This window comes from Phocoena phocoena, chromosome 12 (genome assembly GCF_963924675.1).
Source record: "Phocoena phocoena chromosome 12, mPhoPho1.1, whole genome shotgun sequence".
Taxonomy (NCBI): Eukaryota; Metazoa; Chordata; class Mammalia; order Artiodactyla; family Phocoenidae; genus Phocoena; species Phocoena phocoena.
The window spans coordinates 38,100,974-38,124,128 of NC_089230.1; the positions used below are offsets into that span (position 1 = coordinate 38,100,974).

At 35.6% G+C, this 23,155-nt stretch overlaps 1 protein-coding gene across 1 annotated transcript in view; it reads left to right on the plus strand.

Annotated features, from left to right (window-relative positions):
- The window catches only part of TRDN (triadin), a 372,809-nt gene that overhangs the window by 160,821 nt on the left and 188,833 nt on the right, over window positions 1-23,155 (plus strand). Inside the window, exons 10-12 of the mRNA XM_065888711.1 lie at window positions 2,458-2,535; window positions 20,324-20,380; window positions 21,457-21,516. Coding sequence (XP_065744783.1) covers window positions 2,458-2,535; window positions 20,324-20,380; window positions 21,457-21,516 — 195 coding nt within the window. The remainder of the gene's footprint in view (window positions 1-2,457; window positions 2,536-20,323; window positions 20,381-21,456; window positions 21,517-23,155) is intronic.

Genomic DNA, 23,155 nt, shown 5'->3' on the forward strand with positions numbered 1-23,155 from the left:
TGCAGTTAGCCATTTTAGAGAGTGTAATATTGCTGATTACAGCGAGAGAATTTCTCTACGACTGATTACAGTCGTAGAGAATTTCTGATATAAACTGGATATTTTACTTTATGCTGCAGAAGCACCAGTTTGATCGTTTTAATAGTTCTATGTATTTTGGCATCCGGGCCTTTTTTTCACCAGATACTCCCTGTCTGGAATCCCTCCCTCTATTCTTCCATTCTTTACCTGGGAATCTCCTTTTAGGCCTTTAAATGTGAGAATCTTTCTGTGACATCCCCTCTGTGTATATTATTTCCCATCTTCACACTGTATTATAATGATCTGTCTGTAAGTCTATTTTAGCCATTATATTGGGAACTTCTTATAGGCAGAGTTGGGGTTTAATGGTTCTTCAGTGCTGGGATATAATAAGTGCTCACTAAATTTAAAAAATATATAAAATGATGACCTCATAGTTCCTCCAGGAAAATATAAGAATATTTTGTAGTCTAAATTATGAATTATTCCCTGGGGAAAGAATTGAATACATTTAAAAATAAATTCCTAAATTGCTTATCAAGACTATGATTATACATCACTGCTGTTCAAGAAAGTATTTGACAAGAGAGAAAGCAGTTTAGTTTGAACAGGCAGGATTCCATGAAGATATTTTTAAAAGCCTTCGTATTCAGAAACGATTTATGTATATTCATGGTCACTTGTATTTTAAGCTTTAGTTATTTAATTGACTCCTTCCTCAATCTTTTGATAGATTCTCCCTAGGTTTTGCAAACTACAAAATACCATCCTATTTCAGAAACAGTTTTTCAAGAACAGCTCTCAAGAAAGATTTGGGAGTGAATTTCCCCAAGTATACATCCATTTGACTTACAAAGACGGTGGAAACTCGGGGTGGAAGCTCCATGCCTCTGTCTCTCTCCAGCTGCAGAACCCCTTATATGTGATGACCCCTTACATATGATGACCCTTTGCCTGCCTTAGGAAGTCTGAGAGGAGCTTTCAGCACCTCAAATCCACTTCTTAGGAGCTGAGCACCTGAATCCCTGTTCAATTCAGTTTAAAACTGCAAAATGAAAATTATACCTACATCCTAAGCATCTTGTAAAAATTGAATGACTTAATACATCAAAACTCTTTGGGATCGTTCTAGGCACATAATAAGCACTATATAAATGTTAGCCAGGGAAAAACAATGTGGATCAAACTCCTTTTTTAGTTTGCCCATCCTTACCTTTTCTTTGCTTACTGAAAAAGGAAATTCTATGTTGCATTATGTTTCCATCAAATCTTTGCTTTCATGAGGAAAATAATTAATACTAATATGGATGGATACTTTTCTGGGTATATGGCCTGCATGTCATGGAACAATATGCTTTGCTTTTGTGCATACTTGAACATGCTCAAGAATCAACCTGGATGGGTCTAACAGCTAGAAGAAAGTTCTGTGATGAGTGGAGACTAACCTCTTCTACTCAGCTTGACGGCCTGGGATTCCTCCCTTCTCGCCACCACAGAAGGTGGTGTGTGTGTAACTCAGGTTGCTAATCCACAGTTCACCAAAGCAAACTAATTTTGACAAATTCTAAAAAAGGAAGACTTCCAGTAAGCAGGCAGGTCTGCTGACATTTGATAATATCTAGTTGTCAGTGAGATTTTAGAAGGTGCATATGCCCGCATTGATTCTTGGACTTAAACACACAGCAGGAGTTTATGGAATGAAAATGAATGATAAAACATTTTGCAAGCATTTCATATGAGATCGTATGTTAGTTAATGTTTACAGTTCATGGCTGGGATGTTTTTGGTTAATTAAAGAAATCACTTGGGATAAGGAAGTACTCAGAAACGATTGTGGGTTTTTATGGTGCATAATAAGCCCAGAGACTTGAGGCAGGCTTTCAAGTTTCTATAAAACTGAATATATTTTCCCTTTGGCCCATTATTTACTTAACTGCAGGTCATTTATTTTGGCAGGAGAAAATGTACCTGTTCAATATCAAAAGGCCTATGAATTTTAACCTTCTTTCATTGCTTTATTATATCATTTGAGAATTTTTAGCTAAATGAAAAAAATGGTGATTTTTCTGTATATTAGAATTCCTCTTAGCTTCTGTGATTTTAGTTTCCATAATTTGAAGTGCATATTGAAAATAAATTGCTTTATTTGATTGCATGTAGGTTTTCCATTAGTGAAGTCCAGTAGATATATTTGACATTGTGTATACATCTAAGAAAAAAAATATTTTCAGAAATGGCTCTGAAGATAACTGAATCTTTGTATGTATCCACTTAAAGATCTCACCTAATAACAATTTTCTTATTGCATAATAATATGAATTATACTTTGGATTATGAATTATGCATGTTGGGGACAGATCTAGAGCTATTTTAGTTGTGCATATTAAATTTATTAACACTTTTTGTTCAATACCTACTCCTGCATTGTGTGCACAGGACAAAGCCCAGCCATACCACCTCCATTACCAACAGAGCAAGCTTCTGGACCCACTTTGGCATCACCAGCTCTTGAAGGCAAGTATTTTATTTTATTTTTCGAAAGATCATCTCTATTGTAGATAAAATAGAATATAGAGAAACAAAGCAAAATAGCAATAGCAGCAACAACAAAATCCATATTTTCTCAAATAGTTTTAGTATGTCTAAGCTACAGTTTACTCTTCCAAAAAATTACAATTTGCTCCTTTTTAGAACACCAAAAATTTCCTCCTAAGGTTTTATATCGGTGACCATCACCTTCCAGAAGGATGACCTGCTTCATACCCTGGAAATCAAGCCAGAAAGTATAGGGACAAATGGACAAGGATATGCCTTGCAATTCCTGTACATAGAACTCAAGAAAATATCATATGATCATTATCAGGAATCATACACTCGTGTAACCTATTCTCTCCTCTATACCTTATTTATCTTCTCTCCCCTAAACCCACTCCCAAATGAATCTCCAATAACTACAAGAAAACGGCTGAGATTTTCAGTTCATCTCATATATCCTCCAAACCCCTCCTATAAAGATGACCCAAGCCCTGTTGATAATTTCTTGTTTCTTAGAAGGATGGTGGTAACTCTGTGCCTTGGAAATAATATAGTGATTAACAGCCTGTGTTCTACAATCAAACAGACCTGGGTCCAAATTCTGGTTCTACTCTTTTCTACCTGGATGACCTTAATGTGATACCTAAACTTTCAGGCTCTTTATTAGTGAAATACTGATACTCATAATACTACCACAGAGAGGTGCTGTAAATGTAGAATAAAACTATAACAATTGCAATTTTTATTATTATATTTGATATTGATGAACTTAGGAATTTCTTAAATGTATTTTATTGGCTTAACACAGCTGTCCCCAAAGAATAGTTTGTAGATCACCAGCATTAAAATCAATTGTAAAGCTTGTTTAAAAAATGCATATTCCTGCCACATCTTAGATCTAGTGAATCAGATCTGGCAATTCAGAGAGGAAAATTTATATTTTTAACAAACTCTTAAGTTGAGCCTTGTACACATTAAATGTTAAGAAACTTTGATTTATATTTATGTGTAAAAATTATTACAAATCCAACTGTTTTACACCAAACATCTGAATTTGGTAGCCTGCTTCAAATAGTTTATTTATTTATAAATTAAATCTGAATGCCTTGGTAAGAGATGCATTGTCTCATTGACCACAGACCCAACAATTGATTGGCTATATGTTTATATTTTGGGCAATACATTTATTTATATTACAGTCAGCAGCCAGGGAAGGATTTTAGAAGCTGAGCAGGTGAAGTTTTTCTAAGTTTATATTATAATACCAGCATGTTCTATCTACTTTTCTGGCCAGATCCTGACCAAATTATGCCTGTGGCTATGCTCTCTTCAACTCACATTTATTTAGAATATTATTGTTGGCTTTACTTATATGCATTTCACATTTGACATTTCAGAACGCTTTAAAGTAGACATTATTAATGATTAACAAATCTAAGCTTGCAGGTTTTTTTTGCTAAATTAGTGAACAGCAGGACTGGATTCTAGCCTGAATTTCTAGTTCTATACCCAGAGATCCTTCTATCATATTACTATACAGACTTTGGAGTTAGAGGATTCTAACTTCATGTCTTCCGAGACATCAGCAACTTTGGTAAAATGAAGACATGACATTTTGTGCTTTAGATTCCATGCAGTTCTGTGATAGAAGTATCATGTTCTGATGTCAGTCAAGAGTACGCTAGCAATGTTTATCAAAATCTAATGTGCACACAAATAACCTGGGGTCTCTGACAATGCAGATTCTGATTTGGTTGGTCAAGGGTGGGGCCTTAGATTCTTCATTTTTACCAAGTTCCCAAGTGTTGCTGCTGCTACTGGTCCAGGAACTCATCTGTATAGTAAATCCCTAGTGATTTAGGAGGAAGGTGGAGAGCAATTGAATAATCCTAAAAATACTTTCAATTTAGTATTAGTTACCTAAATGACCTATTGTTGGCCAAGTGTCCTTCAGAATGACTAGAATGACACACATGGAGAAATTCTGACTTCTAGTTGTCTGGGAAAAAGCAAAAGGTTTCAAGCCACATACCTAACTAAGCATTGTAGAAAGGCTCAGAAGAGAGCAAAAGAAATGCCACTGGGAACTGGGGGAAAGGTTACATTATACTTGTAAATTGTAATAACCTATTATATAGTATGTAAAATATTTTGATTTGGTCAGCTACAAATTGAATGAATTAGCAGTTGCAAATTTCAAATAAAAATCCCATACAATCTGCAAGTTAGTACTCTGTCAATACCAATCTGAAGAAAAGAATTTGTTTGGTTATTAGAGACCATGATTTAATGAAAAGTTCACGTAATATCTCGCTCCAAGAGTCCAAATCAACAATGCTTCTTGACTATTTAGAGAACAGTCCAGATATAGTCCAAGGTTTGAAACTTTCGTCTCCCATCCGAGTCAGCTAAAGACACATTTATTTGCCCCACACGGGTCTTTTATTTATTGATTTTTGAATGTGATCATCTTAGATAGGGTGAGCTTCCCACTGTCTCCATTGGCTTTCACCCCTCCTTCTCCCATTCACTCACTTGGGTCCAGACTTACTTCGTGTGTGTGACAATTATGTAAAGACAGTTTCTTCTTAACATAATAATTACTTAAATTCCTGATCAACCTTGGTGTCTTAGTCTGCAAGGGCTGCCATAGTAAAATACTACAGACTGGATGGCTTAAACAACAGAAGTTGATTTTCTTACAGTTCTGGAGGCTGGGAGTCTCAGCTCAGGGTGCCAACATGATTAGGTTCTAGTGAGATCATTTCCTGGCTTGTATATGGCCACCTTCTTGCTGTGTCCTCTTATAGCAGAGAGAGCATTCTGGTGTCTCTTCCTCTTCTCAGTAGAACACCAGTTCTATTGGATCGGGACTCCACCCTTACGATCTCATTTAAGTTTAATCATCTTCTGATCCAGTTACATGGGGGTTAGGGCTTCAACATATGAATTTTGGAAGGACACAATTCAGTCCATAGCACTTGGTAACCTCTAAGCTTAGTTAATGTATAAGTAAAGCAGCTTAAATATTTGCCTCATATAATTTGTTTAGTTTAATAAGCTGTTTAAATATTTCTTTTTCAGTAATCAGTGATTTTTGCCTTTTTCATTTCTGTGATACCTGATTTTCCAGCACCATAAATTCCCAACTTGCATCATCTTCTGTACATGCTTATAATTGATGAGTTAAATATTTTAAAAATTTTAGTATTAGTTACCTATTTTTCTTAACTGAACTCACATATCACTGAGCTTATACTGAAGGTAATAAGCTTCAAAAACTCTAAGTACTCTCATTATTGACTACCGACGTGTATCTTTTATCTAGCTAGTAAGTAAATGAGTTGGAAAAACTTTATAGTCGGAGAGAGAGAAGGAGAGATCAGAGTTATATTTCTTTTGGCATTTGGACTATAATAGCTTATGTGACTTGCGATAATTAGACAAAAAACTGACAAGTGACCCTCTCACTGCCCAAATATTCACAGAACAAGAGATAGCCTATAAATAATAGTGTCACCTTTAAGTTTCATCAGATTTTAATTCTGTTGTTGTGAGACGGGCATAAATCAGGGAGCTCCAATTCCCCAATTTGAGGCAGATTTTGATAGATTATTCAAATATTTGACCCTAGTTTACCTCCTGGAAGAGGTTCATAAACCACCCTGTAGCAAATGTTTTGCCTATCAGTCTGTCACTTGGAAAAGAATGTGTCATTTGTTAAGTGGGACCCTTAGGTTCTATTGTTATATTTAAAGAGCAATTTTATTTGACATTTCATCCTGGAGCCCAACACTGCAGTTTAAGTAAATAACCAAACAATGTTGCAGGATTACAAGGCTTTTGTCAGTAGTATCCACTTTTTATCTGCAGAAAGACACAGTCTGCCCTGAGAGTGCTGGTACTAAGCAGCTTCCCAAGGAGTCCACGTTATCAGGCGATGCTGAGATCATGGGCTTTGTCAGGGCTTGCAGATGTGCTGCCTGTGCCTTCATTAACATAATTGATTAGGAACTAGGACATATTTAGTATTAATCAAGCTGTTTTTAGTGAGGCTGATTATGCACAGTCCTTGATGCACTATTTTAGTCTGGAACTTCCTTAGGACCAAGTTGCAAGAAAATGGCATTATGTAAAAAGGAACTTACATGTGGCACTAACTTACGCCCTTTGATTTGAGGAATACAGTTATAACAGGTCAAAATGTGGGAACTTAAATGTATTTTGCATTTTAATGTTTTAAAGAAAAGGAGGGCTTATATATAGACTAGATTATTAAGTTTGCTCACAGGAGATTGGAAACAATTTAGGATTTTATCAGCAGAAATCTAAAAAAAATCATAGACTTTGTTATGGGTGAAAGCATTCTACACATCTCTGAAGCCCTTAAAAGCTTCCTTTGTGCTTTCATAGCACTTAAAACAATAAGTTTCTCACAACACTGGCTTCATTCTGTTAAGTATCTGTGCACTTCTTATCTTGGGTCACTTATCTAATGCCTGGAAGTTGTGTCTGGCCTTCCTAGAATTTCACTCCTCTCCGCATACCAGACACTTTTGTTCACTATAATGAAATTCTGTTGCTTTGAATCTTTGGGTGTAAAGACTAATTGTATATTAAATCAGTTGTTTTCTTTGACTCCTACTACTGTATGTTTTAGAATATGTTTGGCGTTTGGCCAGGGAAATTGGCTACAATAGCACTGAAAAGATCTTGTATAATGACCACCCCAGGCAATCATTTTGGTCATTGTTGTCAATTTGCATTTTATTATGGACATAACTGGAACTAACTTAAATAGAGAGCCACCTTCAATATAATAGTAATTCTTACGATCTTTCACAACAGTGTTAAATTTCGTGACGAATTAATTCTTCTGTCTATTGTGAGCTCTCACTGGTGTTGAAAGGCTTGCAAGTTCCAGAGGCCACTATAGTTATCCATATATTCCACAAATGAGACAGATCTATGTGAGTACCTCGCCCCCTTCATCAAATGGTGCCTTATTATATTCACATCACAGGTGGTTTCAACCCTTAGCGTGAGAGCCCGTTTATCAGCAAATGTTTGTCAGAACTGTATTTCTTAGGAGAGATTAGTTCCTGACTGCTCTCTGAGAGAGTCCTCAGTGATTAAACAAGACAGCTTCGGGCAACATTTTCCATCCCCTCCCCAGTCATCAAAAAAGCTGCTTCATTAAATCTTTGTATAAGTACGATTACTGGATATCATCCTGTTGTCCTGTAATCAACAACGCTGGAAAATTTTTCTTTCCTCCTAGTCAACATAACCCCCTCCCCCACTACCAAACACCACATTTTATGTTGTTGATTCCTAAAGAATTAAAGACTTCCATCCACATGTAATTACTGGACGTTTAATGTAAAATGGCCACACCTCATCTATTGTGGCAAAGATGTGGAAAGAAGAGGTTATGTGATCTCTTATTAGTTATATATCTTATACTTAAATTACTTCTAATATTCCATTACAAACATATAGTTGGCATTAATGGAGCCAAATAAAGTAAGGTGAATGAATACTGTATACCCTATCATCTTCTTGAATAAACATGTAACTGGTACTAACTTAGTATTGCAGTTGTGAATAATATAAATGCCATCACCCAACAGTGGGCAAGAGAACTCTAGAGAGAAGACTAAAATCCCAGCTTCCAACTGCAACTTCGACACTAATCAGTTGTATTATCTTTGACAAATCGATTCACTTTTTAGGGCCTCCACTTCTTCACCTGTCAACTGTGGGGACTGAATTTAAATGGTCTTTTCTGCTTTCACACCCAGATATTTCAAGCTTATTTTTTTCAGGTTGGTGCATTAGTAGTAAGCTACATTAAGAGCAGAGTGAAGACTCCGTGGCTTGGCACAGTGTTTAAATAGCTACCACAGATGTGTAAGGAAGGTATGGCCATGGCTTAGATAGAGATGTCACACTTGGGCCAACCAGGCATGTCCCTATGAAATGGATAATACTATGAAGCATTATTTTCTGAAGTTCAAAAGTGCGTGGTACAGATAATAAGGGCTATAAAAATTAGGAGGAAGATGAGATACGTGTGAAGCAAGGCTATGAGGTGACATCACAAGACTTGCATTGGGCCATAAAGAGTAAGTTGGTAGGATTTGTGCAGAGGAGAAAGGAGCAATATAGGAAACTTACTACAAGATGATTTCTTACCATAGGGTGCATTCGAGGACAGTGTTCTACAGGAGCTAGTAACGTTTTATTTACAGTTCTATTAAACTGAGAACTTTATTGTCTTGGCTCTTCATTGAGACATATCCTGAGAAGCAAAAAGCATAAAATAATAAAATTGAATTTTGGCCCAGGTTCTTATTCCATTAACTCTATGACACAGTTAATCTTGAACTTTAGGGCAATGCAATATTTTTCTTTGTTTTGAGGTGAAATAAACTCATATCCTTGGGCAATTTTTAATGGGATTGACCTTTAGTTATAAATTTTGATAATATAGATAAACCATACTACTTTTAGTACCTATTTTACTTAGAAAGTTGCTATGAGGAGTGAATGAAACAAGGTATATAGCAACTTAGCACAATTAGGTACTCAGCCATTAGCTACTATTATTGTCATTGTCATTTTTTTAATCAGGAAATTTCTCTTGTATATATAGTAAATCATTAAGTTTTATGTTAATTCTTTATTGGTATCTGTAAAGATAATATGGTAATTTCATTAATGACATTAGTCAGTAAATGTGAAACTCTATATAATTTCTTAATATAGGACCCCAGTCATATCCTAAAGAATTTTGTACACACAGCTGAATCATTTACACCTCCTCAGAGACTGCGTGAGCCTGCTAAAACAACTGAGCAGAGGGGTAGTATGATTAGATTTGCATTTTAGATCATTGTGTCAGCTATAGAAAAGTGTGGATGGTGAGGGGTGGGGCTTGGGGGTTTGGAGACAAGAAAAACTTAGGAGGCTACTGCTCATGGGGGAAAATTATGTGACTTTTCTCTTAAACAATCATATTTAACCCTCAAAACAATTCCAAGCAGTGAATGTGATTTATATCATTTTACAGAGAAGATCAGAGGAATCAAGTAAATTGCCCAAGATAACACAGTCCTAACAGTGGTATAATTGAAATTGGAATCCAGGTGTGTCACTCCCAGGATCAGTCTATTCCATTATCGTAGACTAGCAATAAAAGTTAGGGCTGAGCATAATTGCTAAAGTCTTATCTGACCTGGATAAATGAATGGCACTTAAGAATAAGAACAGGTTTGGGGAGATGATAATGAGTTCAGACTTGCTAGGTGCATCAGGGTCCCTGGACCTTTCAAAATGGGTGATTAAGAGTATTTAAGTATTTGAGCAGAGTTATGGTGAAGCACCCCAAGGCTAGCCAATGCAGGAAGCCTTTACCAGCCCTAGGCCTGAGGAGGCAGGGGAATAGAGTGGTTTATAAACCCCCAAACCTTGTAACTCTAGGAGAGAGATGCCCAATCAAAACTATGTCCTTTAGTAGAAGAACACATCATGAACAATCTGTAAAATGATATCTATAATATTCTCAGTGAGCCAGGGTGTATAATTGGAGAATACATGCCCAACTCTCTTTTTTTCCTGCTCTATTATCTCTTGATGTTGCTCCCATTGGCCAAACTAACCTGAATCCAGAGGTTGTGTTAATCCATAAAGGTCAGGGTGGATATTGGACCTGGAGAGAAAATGAAGACTCTGCCACATGTCAGGCAGCATGTTGAGTGGGATTCACACAAGTGGTCATCTCCAGCAGACAACTGAAGATAGAAGTCTGGAGTTCACAAATGAGAGAGATGCAGAGGCTGAAGTCATAAGCTTATTCCAAGCATAGCATTTCCTGAAGTATGTTATGGGGAATTCTAGTTCTATGATATTCTTAGTGAAAAAAATTTATAACATAATACTTTGGGTCCACATAATATTTTCTTTTTGGACAGTCACAATGTACACAAGTATGTTAAAAGAGCCGTGAAATTCTTGTCAGAAAACTGTTTAATTCTTTTTAAACTCAGTGGTCACAGAAACGTTTCTTTTCCCAGTAATACTTATTGAGCTCCCAAGGAACAATTGATCTTAAAAATACCCTGTATCATACAAATCTTAGTTTTGGATATAACTGAATGGCAGGTCAGTCATAAGTGTGAGTGAGGTTTAGTGCATCCAAGAAGGAAAATGTGGGGAACAACATTGTTTTATTCAGAGTTCTCCAGAGGAACACAGCCAATATGATGTATGTACACACACACATACATGCGCGTGCACACACACAAACACACACACAGCGGGGAGGGGAGGAGGGGGCAGAGAGAGAGAGAGTTATTTTAAGGAATTGGTTCACATGATCATGTGATTTTGAGGGCTGGCAAGTCTGAAAGCTATAGGGCGTGCCAGAGGCTGGAGACTCAGGGAAGAGTTGATACTGTATTCTCAAGTCCAAAGGCAGGCTAGAGGCAGAATTCCTTCTTCCTTAGAGGACCTCAATCTTTTTTCTTAATACCTTCAACTGATTGGTAATCTACTTTAGTCAGAGTCTACTGATTTAAATGTTAATCACATCTAAAAAATACCTTATAGCAACATCTAGACTGGTTTTTGACCAAGTGACTGTTACTATGGCTTAGTCAAATTAACCGTCACAAACACCATCAGAAGATAGACTAGAAAACTAAGGATGAAAAGATGAGGGAGGAAAGGGAACAACAGGGCCAAGAGCCCCAGGGAGAAGGATAAGACAAAACTGGCCAGAAACCTTTCCGCTTGTCAATTAGAAGTTCATGGTGACCTACTTCTGCCTCTAAGTTTTCTCGCTGCCACATATAAATGAGGGTATAGCAATCAGGAGTTCTGAACTAAAGATTCAATTGTTCATATTAGTTTTTTAACCTCTCTGAGACTCAGCTTCTTCAACTGTGAAGTTATATTTTTTGAAATAAATGATCTCAAAAGTTTGTTCCACCTCCAAAATTTTATCATGCTCAAGGCTTTTATTTCACTCATTTTTCCCCCTACACATTTATTTCATTTCCTTTGGGGCTAACCACTACTTCTAGAGGAAAAATGAATCCTCTGTTTTAGAGTCTTGAAATATTTCCAATATTTTGTTGTTTTTAAACTTTTTATTTTCAAATAATTTTAGATTTACAGAAGAGTTGTAAAGATAATATATAGAGTTCTAATACACTCTTCAGCAAGCTTCCTCTAATGTTAGGATTTTATAAAACCATGATTCACCTACCAAGACTAAGAGATTAACTTTGGTACACTAGTAACTAAACTACAAACTGTATTTAACTTTCACCTTTCAGTGATTTGTAAAAGTGTTTTTTTAATTATTTCTTACATGTGTGATGAGGACACAAATATTAACATAAGTATTCACAGCTTTTCTCCTCCACTTTATTGCCTAAGGAATATTCTAGGTATGCCTGGTCAGCTCCTGAGTGTTTATGTTCTGCTCAGGACTCAGGATATGCTGGGTGAGCCAAAAAATTGGAAGGGGCTCAAATAATTAAATTAATTCATGTTTGAATAGGAAGGGTTATTACCCAGAAGAAAATATAAGAGTCAGACAGTGAGAAAAAAGGTCAAGGGAAGGGAATAGGAGAGTCAGCATGGGCTGAAGTAAGTTTTTAGCATGCCCTTGGGAGAGAGAAGCTTTTGGGAGGAAATGCTGTGAAGGAATGGGAAGCTCCAGTAAGGAGAGAACCTTTAGAACATTTTGCTTTGGGTCATACAACATTAGCTATTTGAGAGACTTCAAAAAAGATTTAAACTTATCTTCAAACCTCCCTGGAATTTTAGACTCTCGTTTCTTTTGATTGCAGCACTGTGCAGAGCTAGGCATGAGGTAACTTAGCTCTGTTGGGGATAATAAATATGTTAGAACAAGGGTAATTCAGCTTAGTATCATGGAAAAGTAGGTAAGTCTTAACTGACTGTTGAGAAATTAGGGGGAAAAAAGAAACACAAAGACAAAAAGGTGGAAAAGTGTCAAGAAAAAGGAAAATGTAAATAAATATATTCCACAGATTATGAAATATAAATACATTTTAATAGACATTAAATATATTTCATTAGAAACTTGCATCTCCAAACTTAGAACTTTTCTCTCTTGTTATAATAGTCTCGATTTTCCATTATTGATTAAAAATAGTTTTGGGGGAAATCATTAGCTTTTTCCCATAATAAGAGAAAGAAGTTTTGTTTTTCTTCCCCTATACATCTGACAATATGGCGAGGGATGTCTGTCTGATTTGACTGTCTAGTAGCAATAAATTTTTATTCTGGAGATCAAGGGATGACAACCAAGAATCAGGGAAGGGTAAGGAGCTTTTTGTTGATCAGGGCCAGCTTCCTTCTTAAGAGATCTTTCATAACTTTCATGCTGGTATTAAAAATTAGGGTTTTTTTCCCCTATATTTTGACAAAGGAGAAAGTTTGGGATGAGAAGTTTTGTGAATAAGAGTGAATGTGATTTTTAATAGCTTTCTTATTATGAAATTCTAGTTGGAACCCTCTTGTGCCAGCAAACTTTTCTCATGAAGTATTTTATAAGAAAGAACCAGGTCCCTCCAAAGCTCTAGTTTACAAGTACCAGTTTTTCTTTATAAAACATTTATTTGCTATTTGTGTCAGCTTGACCTAAATGTTTCTATTATATAAGTTTATTAGAATTCCCAATGAAATTATTCATCCTCTCTAAAACCGATGAGAAAAGTGGCTACATCTTTAAAGCCAGATCTGTTTTATCCAAATGGAGTAAGGGGTCTTGGCAATTGTTCGCATAATAAACAGTGACAGATATTTGTTTCAATTATGTGAGAATTTTGTGTAAGAATTTTTAATCTACTAGAATAGACCTTATACTAGGAAGACGACAAAAATTGTGTTAATGGTTTGGTATAATTTATGAAAGATGAGGGAATTTATGTAGTCCATCATTTGAAATAAACCTGAATTCAATATAGTAAAACAATTACAACTAGAAAAGTTGTACTCTTTGAATGGGCATTTATTTCCTTTATGAATATTGATATCTATTGGGCATATTTTTAAGATAAAAGGCTTCAATTAAGAATCAGACTTACAAATGTGCCCAATATACCAGTAACTTTGGGTAATTGAGTCTTTCTAATTTGTTTAGTAACTCAAGCCCTAAATTCTCAAAGACCTGTTATAAAAATAGCCATATCTTTGAAATGATAGTTTAGAGTAATGTATATTTTGATTTTGAATGATAACCAACTTTTTCCCTAAATATCAATAATTTAGTCACAAAAAGGAAAGGCTCAATTTTCTGTTTCTAGTCATTCTTGACATTTTAAATGCAACAAAGTACTTTTGCAATTCATTTCCAACTACAGAGAAACATAGAAAAAGCATATAGATAAAAACATGAAAAAAGTAATTATATGTAAATAATATGATTTTGAAAATAAACAGCTATTAGAAATGAATCTTATATTTTCCTTACCCTTGTAGAAAGATGCATTAGAAAAGTTTACAATAAAAGATCTTGAGCAAGCAATGATTCTGCATAAAAAGTAAATTTTAATAGGGTTAGAAGAGTTTTTAGAAAATCTCCAAATGGCTGCAGCACCCAAAAAAGAAAAAATCCAAGAAAAACAAAAAAGAAAATACAAAATGCTCTCTTTGGAGCTATCCAGAGATGAGTTGTGTGGATGGAGAGCTTCTCACTTGAGCGTAAAGGTCAATAAACTTTAATTGAGCATTTGCTTTCTGAAATGTAAAAGCACTGAGAGGAAAAATAAACACTAGAAAGAAAAAGAAGAGCTGTGGCCACCTTCATTTATATAAACTTAATCCATTCAAAAGTAATGCAGTCACTTATCTAAAAAGCTTTTATCATTTTTGAAAGGTTTGGGAGAAATCTACCTTATCCACTTTAAATATGAAGTTTAATTAACATAAGAAACTTTTTTCGCAATTTGAAATGTATCAAATAATCTTTCTCTTTGCATTCCCTTTTGCATACTAAATTCAGAAACAGAAAAAAATTGTCGTTATATCAGAGAACTTTGGCTTGAGAGAGCTGAAAGATAAGTGTCACAAAGAGAGGGTAGAAAATGGCACTTTTCTGTCTGTGCCTCAGTTCGTTTGCAATTTTTTGTTAGAATAAGTCTACCTCAAACTTCTTATTCCATGTTGTAGGGGAAAGATCAGAGTTTGCAGTGATCCTTAGTTTTAAATCCTTGTTCTGTCACTTATGTGATTTGTGAAGTTGGGCAAGTTACTCATCTTTCCTGAGCCCATTTTCTCATGGGTTGAAGGATGTGTTGACTTTTATCTCAGAACTAAGTATATACTAATGCATGTAAGGTCATGTACTGTATTCTGTCAATAACATTCTATTACAGTATAATTTCCTATCACCTTAAAATCAGTGTGATTAAACCAAAACTAATACATTTTTTTTCTGCCTTGCTCTGATCACATAAAATAACTATTGAGATCACTTCTCCACAATCTTTTTTGAAGCTTAAAGAACTGTATGTAGCCTGGTATCTTGAAAACGTTTGGATTTACACTGATTAGCTCTGGAGTTCTTTGGGACGTTTACTTCATGAATGGTATTGTATCACTAAGAGTTGTCAGCCTTTATCTGCAGGACAGGACTGGGCATTCAGCAGGCACCTCAGTCCCTCCAGCCAGCATTGATAGTAACACTTGCCATACTCAGTTCAGAATTCACATACCATTTTTCCCTGGAGCAGCTTTCACACTTTTTGCTCTTGGGTTTGGGCCTCTGCTGTCTCCCTTAGACTCCGACTTTAATGTCCCTAAGTCCATATTGTAATTGTAAACTTTATCCCTTCTTAGTCTCATACCTAAAATTCCTGGAAGGAATAGTTTAAAACTCTAGACCCTGGCAAAGGGTTTGACATAAGGTTAAATAAACATGTGTTGATTACGTGAATAAATTGTTTATGTAGAAGTCTCTGGGAAGTCAGTGGAAGATGCTCTACAAGTTCTGGTTGTGAATTTTTTGTTGTTAGTAGCTGATAATGAGAAGAGCTGACTTCTAAGAATAATTCAGCATTCACTAAAGGAAAAGTCAAGGCAAAGACTGGATTCAGGTTCTGAAAAACCAGTTTAGTTATGCCAGATAACTCAAGTGAAGTCCTTGAAGAGCTTTGCTGTTACAGCAACGTAAGCACAATGTAAAGTGAGGTACTCCCACCATGTTTCTATAATGTTACATTCTTTCAGGAGTCCCAAATAAAATTTAGAGGAAATTTTTGGGAATAAAGAGGAAAACATGAAGAAGAATATTTGTACTGAATCCTTTTACTTTCTTAGTCTTCTTCATCGCAGTGTGATCACAAAATCCAGTGGGGTACTTGGCTCCAACCAGTCAGCAACAGCCAAAGTTCCTCTTAACACGTAATTTATCACAGTATAGTTGCTCTGCTTGGAACCTCTCAGCAGCCTCCTACCTTACTCACAATAAAATGGAAAATTCATATCATGAACAAGATTTTGTGTGATCGGCCCCTGCTACATCACTGGCCACCCCTCTTCTCACTCTTCTGCATCCTCCGCTCCAGCCACTCTGGTCTCCATGCTCTTCTTTGAATACAGCTCGAACGCTTCTCTTTCAAGATCTTGGCAGATACTTTTCCTCTGCAGAAGTCTTCTCCTCAATAGCCAAAACTCTTCTACTTATTTTCAAGAATCTTTTCAAATGGTACTCATTCAGAAAGGCTTACCCCTGTTCCACCTTAAAAGAAAAAGCCACTTCTGATCTGCTCCCGCATGCTCTAATCCACCAAACCAAGCTTTATTTTTTTCTGACCCTTATTATCACTTGACATTATATACACATATATATGTATTCATATATCCATGCATGCATATAAACATTCATTTTTAAGGCTTAAAAATGGACTTTTCTCTAGCTTTAAAATTTTTTAAGCCATAGCAAAGCCAGAGAATGTACAACAGCTATTTACAGATTTAAAGCTTTTTACGTTAACTGTTCTCAGAAAAATTAGGAAATAAATACTTCATTTGGGGAATAAAGGCATAGACAGGTGAAGAGGGACTTAACTACATTCTACTCATTCCCCTGACTTTTGTGGTTGAAGACAGAAGATTCCCTTACAGTTGCACTAGGCAAAAACTACTAATTATAGCAAAACTGAAACTGGAATCCACTTCATTCCAGCACAGTGCCCCTTCATAAACATGTTAATTCCTACTTGAGTATTTTTTTCTTAAAGTTTCACAATATAAAATACTCCTGATACAGCCTCCCTCAACACAGAAAAATAAGAATTAATGTGCATTTACCCAGATTAATAAATGTCACACTTAGAAAAATTACTGAAGAGTACATGTAGGCAGATTTTGATTGTTTCTAAAATATAGTAATAGCTAGTTATTGCTATCATTATTTTTTTTGAACATCCACTTTGGTCCAGGCACTTTTGCTCAGTTTCTTCACAATAAGCCGGCAAGGTAGATTTTACTAGTGCATTTTTTAAAAGAGGTAAATGAAATTCAGTGTGTCACAGCACATTGCCAGTGTCACAACCAGAAGGGGTTAGAGACAGAATTCAGACCAAGGTCCCCCATGCTAGCACCAGTGCTTTCTCTCTTGCTCCATTCCCCTCTGTAGATAACAATGGAGAACTCTGATAATCATTGGTGTAATTGAACTTATCTGTTTATGTGAAATTTTCCATGATCATACTGTGACTGGGGTTCCAGGCCAGCCTCTGCCACTCTTTACAAACAAGGTGACAGTGACGAGCTGTGCTAGAATGAGTTGTTATGAAGGGAACCTGACTGGGACCAAGAATACATCAACCCTGGCCAGAGAGAGTTAGAAGAAAAGCATGTAGATTTTGGATAATCTGTACAGTAGAAAGGCAAAAAGGGAAGGAACAAACATAAGATGAAAATGAAGCATTTGCATTTGTTTGCTCGGTTTGCTAGGAACAGGCATCTTCAAAAGCTTTACAATTATAATTAACTCTTGTGGATTCTCTGGCTTTGAGATGGCATAAAAACATTTAAAAGCAAGAGAAAAGCCCATTGTAAGGGCTTAGAAAGTAAAAAGTAAGTCATTTAATTTTTCTTTCATCTGATGTTAATTTATGCAGAAGCTAATAACATTTGTGGCTCAGAGCTGCTCATTGTGGAGAGGATTTCTCTCTCAGCCAGCCCTTCCTGTGATCCCTGCCAGATAGAGCCGTCATTTCCGGGCTTATGACACTTTTCTCAGAGAAAGGCGGTATGCTGATAAGTTCACACTCTATAGACACACTTAATTGTGAACCCTCTGAAAATCTTCCTAACTCTTCTCTAGCTGTTACTAACAAAACAGCAAACAAATTGGAGGAGAGGATGAGGAGGAAATTGGATATGTGGGCGCACAGTCAAGTGGAAAGGGAGTATTGTTGACTGTTGAAGGAGAAAAAAGTCAAGGGAAGGAGAGTTTTCATATAAGAAACATGGGTTACTTTTATATCCAAGTAGGATATAATTAAATTGTTGTGCCTTATATAAATGAAAAGCTTAATTTCACTGCTGCCAAATCACCTAAAGAATAGACAGTCGTGCTTGAAGAAATGCATGAATCTTCAGAAGTTGATGTTTTAAAATGAATTAACCACGAATAAAGTAAGTCCCATAATGACGGCTTAAAAGTCTAATTCATAAAAATGTTATTAAAGTACATTATTTATACCTGTTTTTTGTGGATTTCTGTTCTTATTCATGACTCCTTCAGTGTATGGCCATAATCACAGGCAGAGTGTATAATGGAAGCATTAATCAATCTGAACTAAGGAAAGAATACTGTATCACCACAATAAAGTCCCAGCTATATTAATATAAAGGGTAGAATTTATTACACAAGACAATTCTCTTTTAAAAAAATGAAAAGAATGTCTTCCATCTTCTGGCCTCAAATACCTAGTTTCCTTCTGAAGTTTAATATAAGATTAACTAATTGGCACGAACTTTTAAATGAAATATTTATTCATCTACATTATGAAACTTAGAGACTCGGATACTAAGTTGGATACTGAGTTGTGATCTTATCATGGCTATGGCATTGATTTTTAATATAGGCTAAGAAATGCTTACAATTAATCTGTATTTTAATTAACTCCTTTCCTAGCACATGACACCAGATGGTGATGTTTAGCAAATGCCAATTCAACTGTCTGGCATATGCATTTATTTAGATAAGATGGAAAAGTCCTTGCTACATAAAATTTCTCCCACAGAAGCTGAAAGTAATGATACTTAAATCAAAAGTATCTTTATTCAGAATTTTAAAGACGTTTTGCATATTTAATATGTATAAACCTTTAGGAAAAGGCAAAGTAGAATTCCATTTGTTTATTTCTAACTCCAGAACTATCAAAATCTGACTTCTTGACTTTCTGTTTCTGACTGGATGAGCTGTAAAGGTACACTGTAGACAGAGTGTGAATATATTTCTCCCTACAACACTAACTTATCTCTAGGAGTCATGAAAAGAAGTTCTTTGTAAATTATACTTCTGACACTGCAAGAAAGTGTTGGCTTTGATCTCATAGGTAAAAAATCTCTATACCTAAGGGAATGAATTAATTCCTATATTTAATAAGATGCCATCGTTAGTAGGCAGCTTAAGCATTGATACTAGAAGTACACATTGAATTTCTTCAGCATAGTAACAGTCTCATTATAGTTCTGGGTAATGAACATCTTTGAATGCCTGGCATTTTATACTTGGGTTGGAGAGACAAATGGCAAAGAGAAAAGTATTTCAAATATAAGGTAAATCACATTACTAACTGAAGATAAAAATCAGTCAGTTTCCAACATTAACTGTGCTTGTAGCTGCCTCAAACCTAACAGTACTGAATATTCCATTTCAACAACTGTGTACTTCTACATGACTTTGTTATTTAAAATGAGAACACTTACCAGAAAAATGTCCGGGGATGTCTAGTTGTTACATGGCTATTGCTGGGCAGCATTTGAAGTTCCCTGTGCCCCTCAGACCAAGGTTTTCTTAGATCTCTGAAACAGAAATCTTCCATAAAGAAGTCTAGAGGTACCACAAACTGTCAAACTGTTCTATGTGTCATCCAGACTTAACAGCAACCTCTGGGTGCAAATATAGTCTGAGCACGCTGGTTGATATGGCCACTCAGAAAGGGTAGTGGAAGTTATGTCCCCAATATGGTGCCAGATAAATGTCACCAGAATCCAAATGTCTGTCGACAAGAGGCAGATCTGAAAAACAGTTAAATCAAAATAGATATTGTTAATGGCCTAATGTATTATTTCTAATGAAACTGAACATATGAAAAGAAAACAATTCTTTTAGCTTACCTGCAGCATTGTTTCTCAGAAATTATATTTTAATTTTCAACATTAATATCTTACTTTAGAGAAACGTTTGGTTCAGAAAGCTCGAACTATCTTGTTCATTTTTTGTAAACAGTATTAGCAGCCCACAATTTTATGCACTTACTGTGAGCCAGGCACTGTGCAGAATGCTTTGAAAACATATCTAACTTTGAAGGAAGTACTGTTACTTTACAAATGAAGAAAATAAGGCTTAGTGAGATTAAATCACTTGCTCAAAGTCACAAAACTATCTGGAGGCAGAATTGACTTTAATGGTAATCCTTCATTCAAAACTTCATTTTCCTTTTGTACTAAATTTTCCTAAAGGAAATATTTTAAATTTCTTCTCTAGAAAAAGAAGAAAAGAAGAAAGCTGAGAATAAAGTGACTTCTGAAACAAAAAAGAAAGGTAAGGAATTTAAAAGCTAACACATAAGTTAATTAGTATCCATTTGTAATATTACTGGTAAAGCTACTGTTTTCTAGGAAAGAAATCCCCTTAACAATTTTATTGTCATTGTTACTAACAAACAAATTTATATTTATATATTTATAAATATATTTATATATTTAATTTGTTTGTTAGTATTCCAAAAAAGTAGAGATTGATAAATTTTTAAAAGAAGATTCAAGCCTAAACACTTTAAAAATTTGTTACTGATTATTTTTTTTCTTTCTTAGGAGTGGTGCTTAATTCTACTTCATTACTTTACTTGATTACATATATGAATATGAAGTTTACTATCCAATTAATTTAGTTTAATAAAATTGTCTATCAAAAGAGCAAATTATTGGGCTTCCCTGGTGGCACAGTGGTTGAGAGTCTGCCTGCTGATGCAGGGGACACGGATTCGTGCCCCGGTCCAGGAAGATCCCACATGCCGCGGAGCGGCTGGGCCCGTGAGCCATGGCCGCTGAGCCTGCGTGTCCGTAGCCTGTGCTCCGCAACAGGAGAGGCCACAACAGTGAGAGGCCCGTGTACCACAAAAAAAATAAATAAATGAATTATTGAATGTATGGGAAAGAAAATAGTTGGTTTGCTATGTTTTGTTCTTTTTTGAATGGTTATTTTCAAATAGCACATCTGAAGTCCCAAATGAGCCCAAGAGATTTCTCAGCTTCTGACATGCTTGCAGTGGCCTGATAGCCCAGGGAACATTCAATATATTCCTTTTAATGTCCTTTAGAAAAACTATTGAATTGTATCATAATTAACAATGCCATCTAATGTTCATACTATCATGAAATTTTTTTTTTTTTTTTTTTTTTTTAACCTTAGCAAAAATTTGCTCCTTCCCTGAAGGGATAGCACACCAAAACCAATGTTCTGTTACAAAGGTGCTAGTTCACTCATATTTGACATGACTATGACTCTAATGTAGAATCACTCTATACAAGATGAATTGGATGTTAATGGCAGTAAAATGTGCCCTGAAATATATGATAATTAAACAGATGTTTATAATTTTCTCATTTTACTACCAGAAAAAGAAGATGTCAAAATGAAAACTGAGAAGGAAACTGCCATGGATGTAAAGAAAAAAGGTATTGTACTTTCTTTGCTTCCTTAGTCAGATTATGTTCAGGGTGTTTGTTAATAAAGGAATCTTGGGGCAATGTAAACAAATTGAATATAGGTACTTAAGTCTGTCCATGTCCAGGCTGTCAAAGCAAAACTTGCACTAGACAAAGTTAAACACGCAAGGCAGACTTTATTCAAGGCTATTGCAATAGGGGAGAGAGACCAGAACTCATTCTGAGCTCAATTTCACTGAAACAAAAAGCAGAAGAGTTTTTAACATCTGGAAAGGGGTGGGAGGATTGTAGGCCATCTGTATTTGCTGATTGGCCTTACTCAAAAGAAGAGAAAACTTTCTCTTATTTTCATGTCAAGAGTGTAGTTTTACAACTCGGAGCAAGGCACCCAAGGGAGTTAGGTTCCTACCCTCCCACAGAAACTGGGAGATAGAAGTACTATCTTTCTTGATGATTACATTTCAAAGGGGTGGCTCCCAGGCCTCTGAGAAAGGCACACATGGGTTGTAAAACTGGCAGGAGACTTTTAAGAAAATTTATATCTTGAAAGATCAGAGAGAGAAAAAGTTTTCTAAAGTAAATGCTCTAAGAAAAGGGAGATCAGGAGCCAAAGGACAAGAAGATGCCTGTCTAAGTTTGGTGAAGGTGAAGAGAACTTTAAGGCCATCTTTTTCAAGACATAATGAAATTGAGTTATACATGGTATAACTTCACTTTGCAAAGATAAGAAGCAAAGAATGCAAAGATAATAATGGACTCCATTAAGAAACAGCTTAGATTTTTGCCTTAAATTTAGTTCTGCTTTTACTCTTGTTCAAGCATGAATATCTGCTTTTATTCAAGTTAAGCTTAAATCTAGGTGAAAAGATTTGTAGTTGTCTCAAGTATTATGGTTTGGTGATAAGTATTTTCACCCCAAATATTTCCTCCATTAGTGTCAGTGATGCTTGAAATTCCACCATTAGAGATATTCCATTTCTTTGAGTTATGAAAGAATTGTCCTCTATTAAAATGCAAATCTCTTAGGGCCTGTGTGCATGGGGTAACAAATGAATTCCTCTCAGCTGTTAACACTTAAAGTGAATGAGACTTCTAGATCTTCCCTGTGTGATAATAAGCTGAAAACATTGTCATAGAAACTGAGTCAATAGGTAAGCTTAAATGAAGGTGAAGTTGAAGAGAGCTTCAAGGTAGGACATGGTGTGGAGAGAGCAGACTGGGCTGAATGCCATTAGTGAAAACTTCCCTTCCTAGGAAGTAATAGCATACGTTGGAAAAAAAAAATGTGGTGAAGGACACTGAATAAGAAGGTCATACGATGACAAACTAGACATTGATTACTCTTAGTAAGTAGCAAATAGGAATTACAGGAAATCCCTACATCATGCTATAAGTGGGGTAAAAATATTGTAAAATACTGAGAGTTACATGATTGCATGGCTCATAAAATATCCAGGAAGAGACAGCCATGTGTTCTCTTGAGTTTGGGACTTGATTACTGATTACTTTGCATTGGAATTATTATTAATTTTATTATTGAACATTCATTTATTTTGTTTATTTAAAACATTCTTTATTCTCCTGGTGAAATATGTATCTTATCATAAGAAAGTGAAAACACAATTCTGACCACGTGATGATGCTGAGA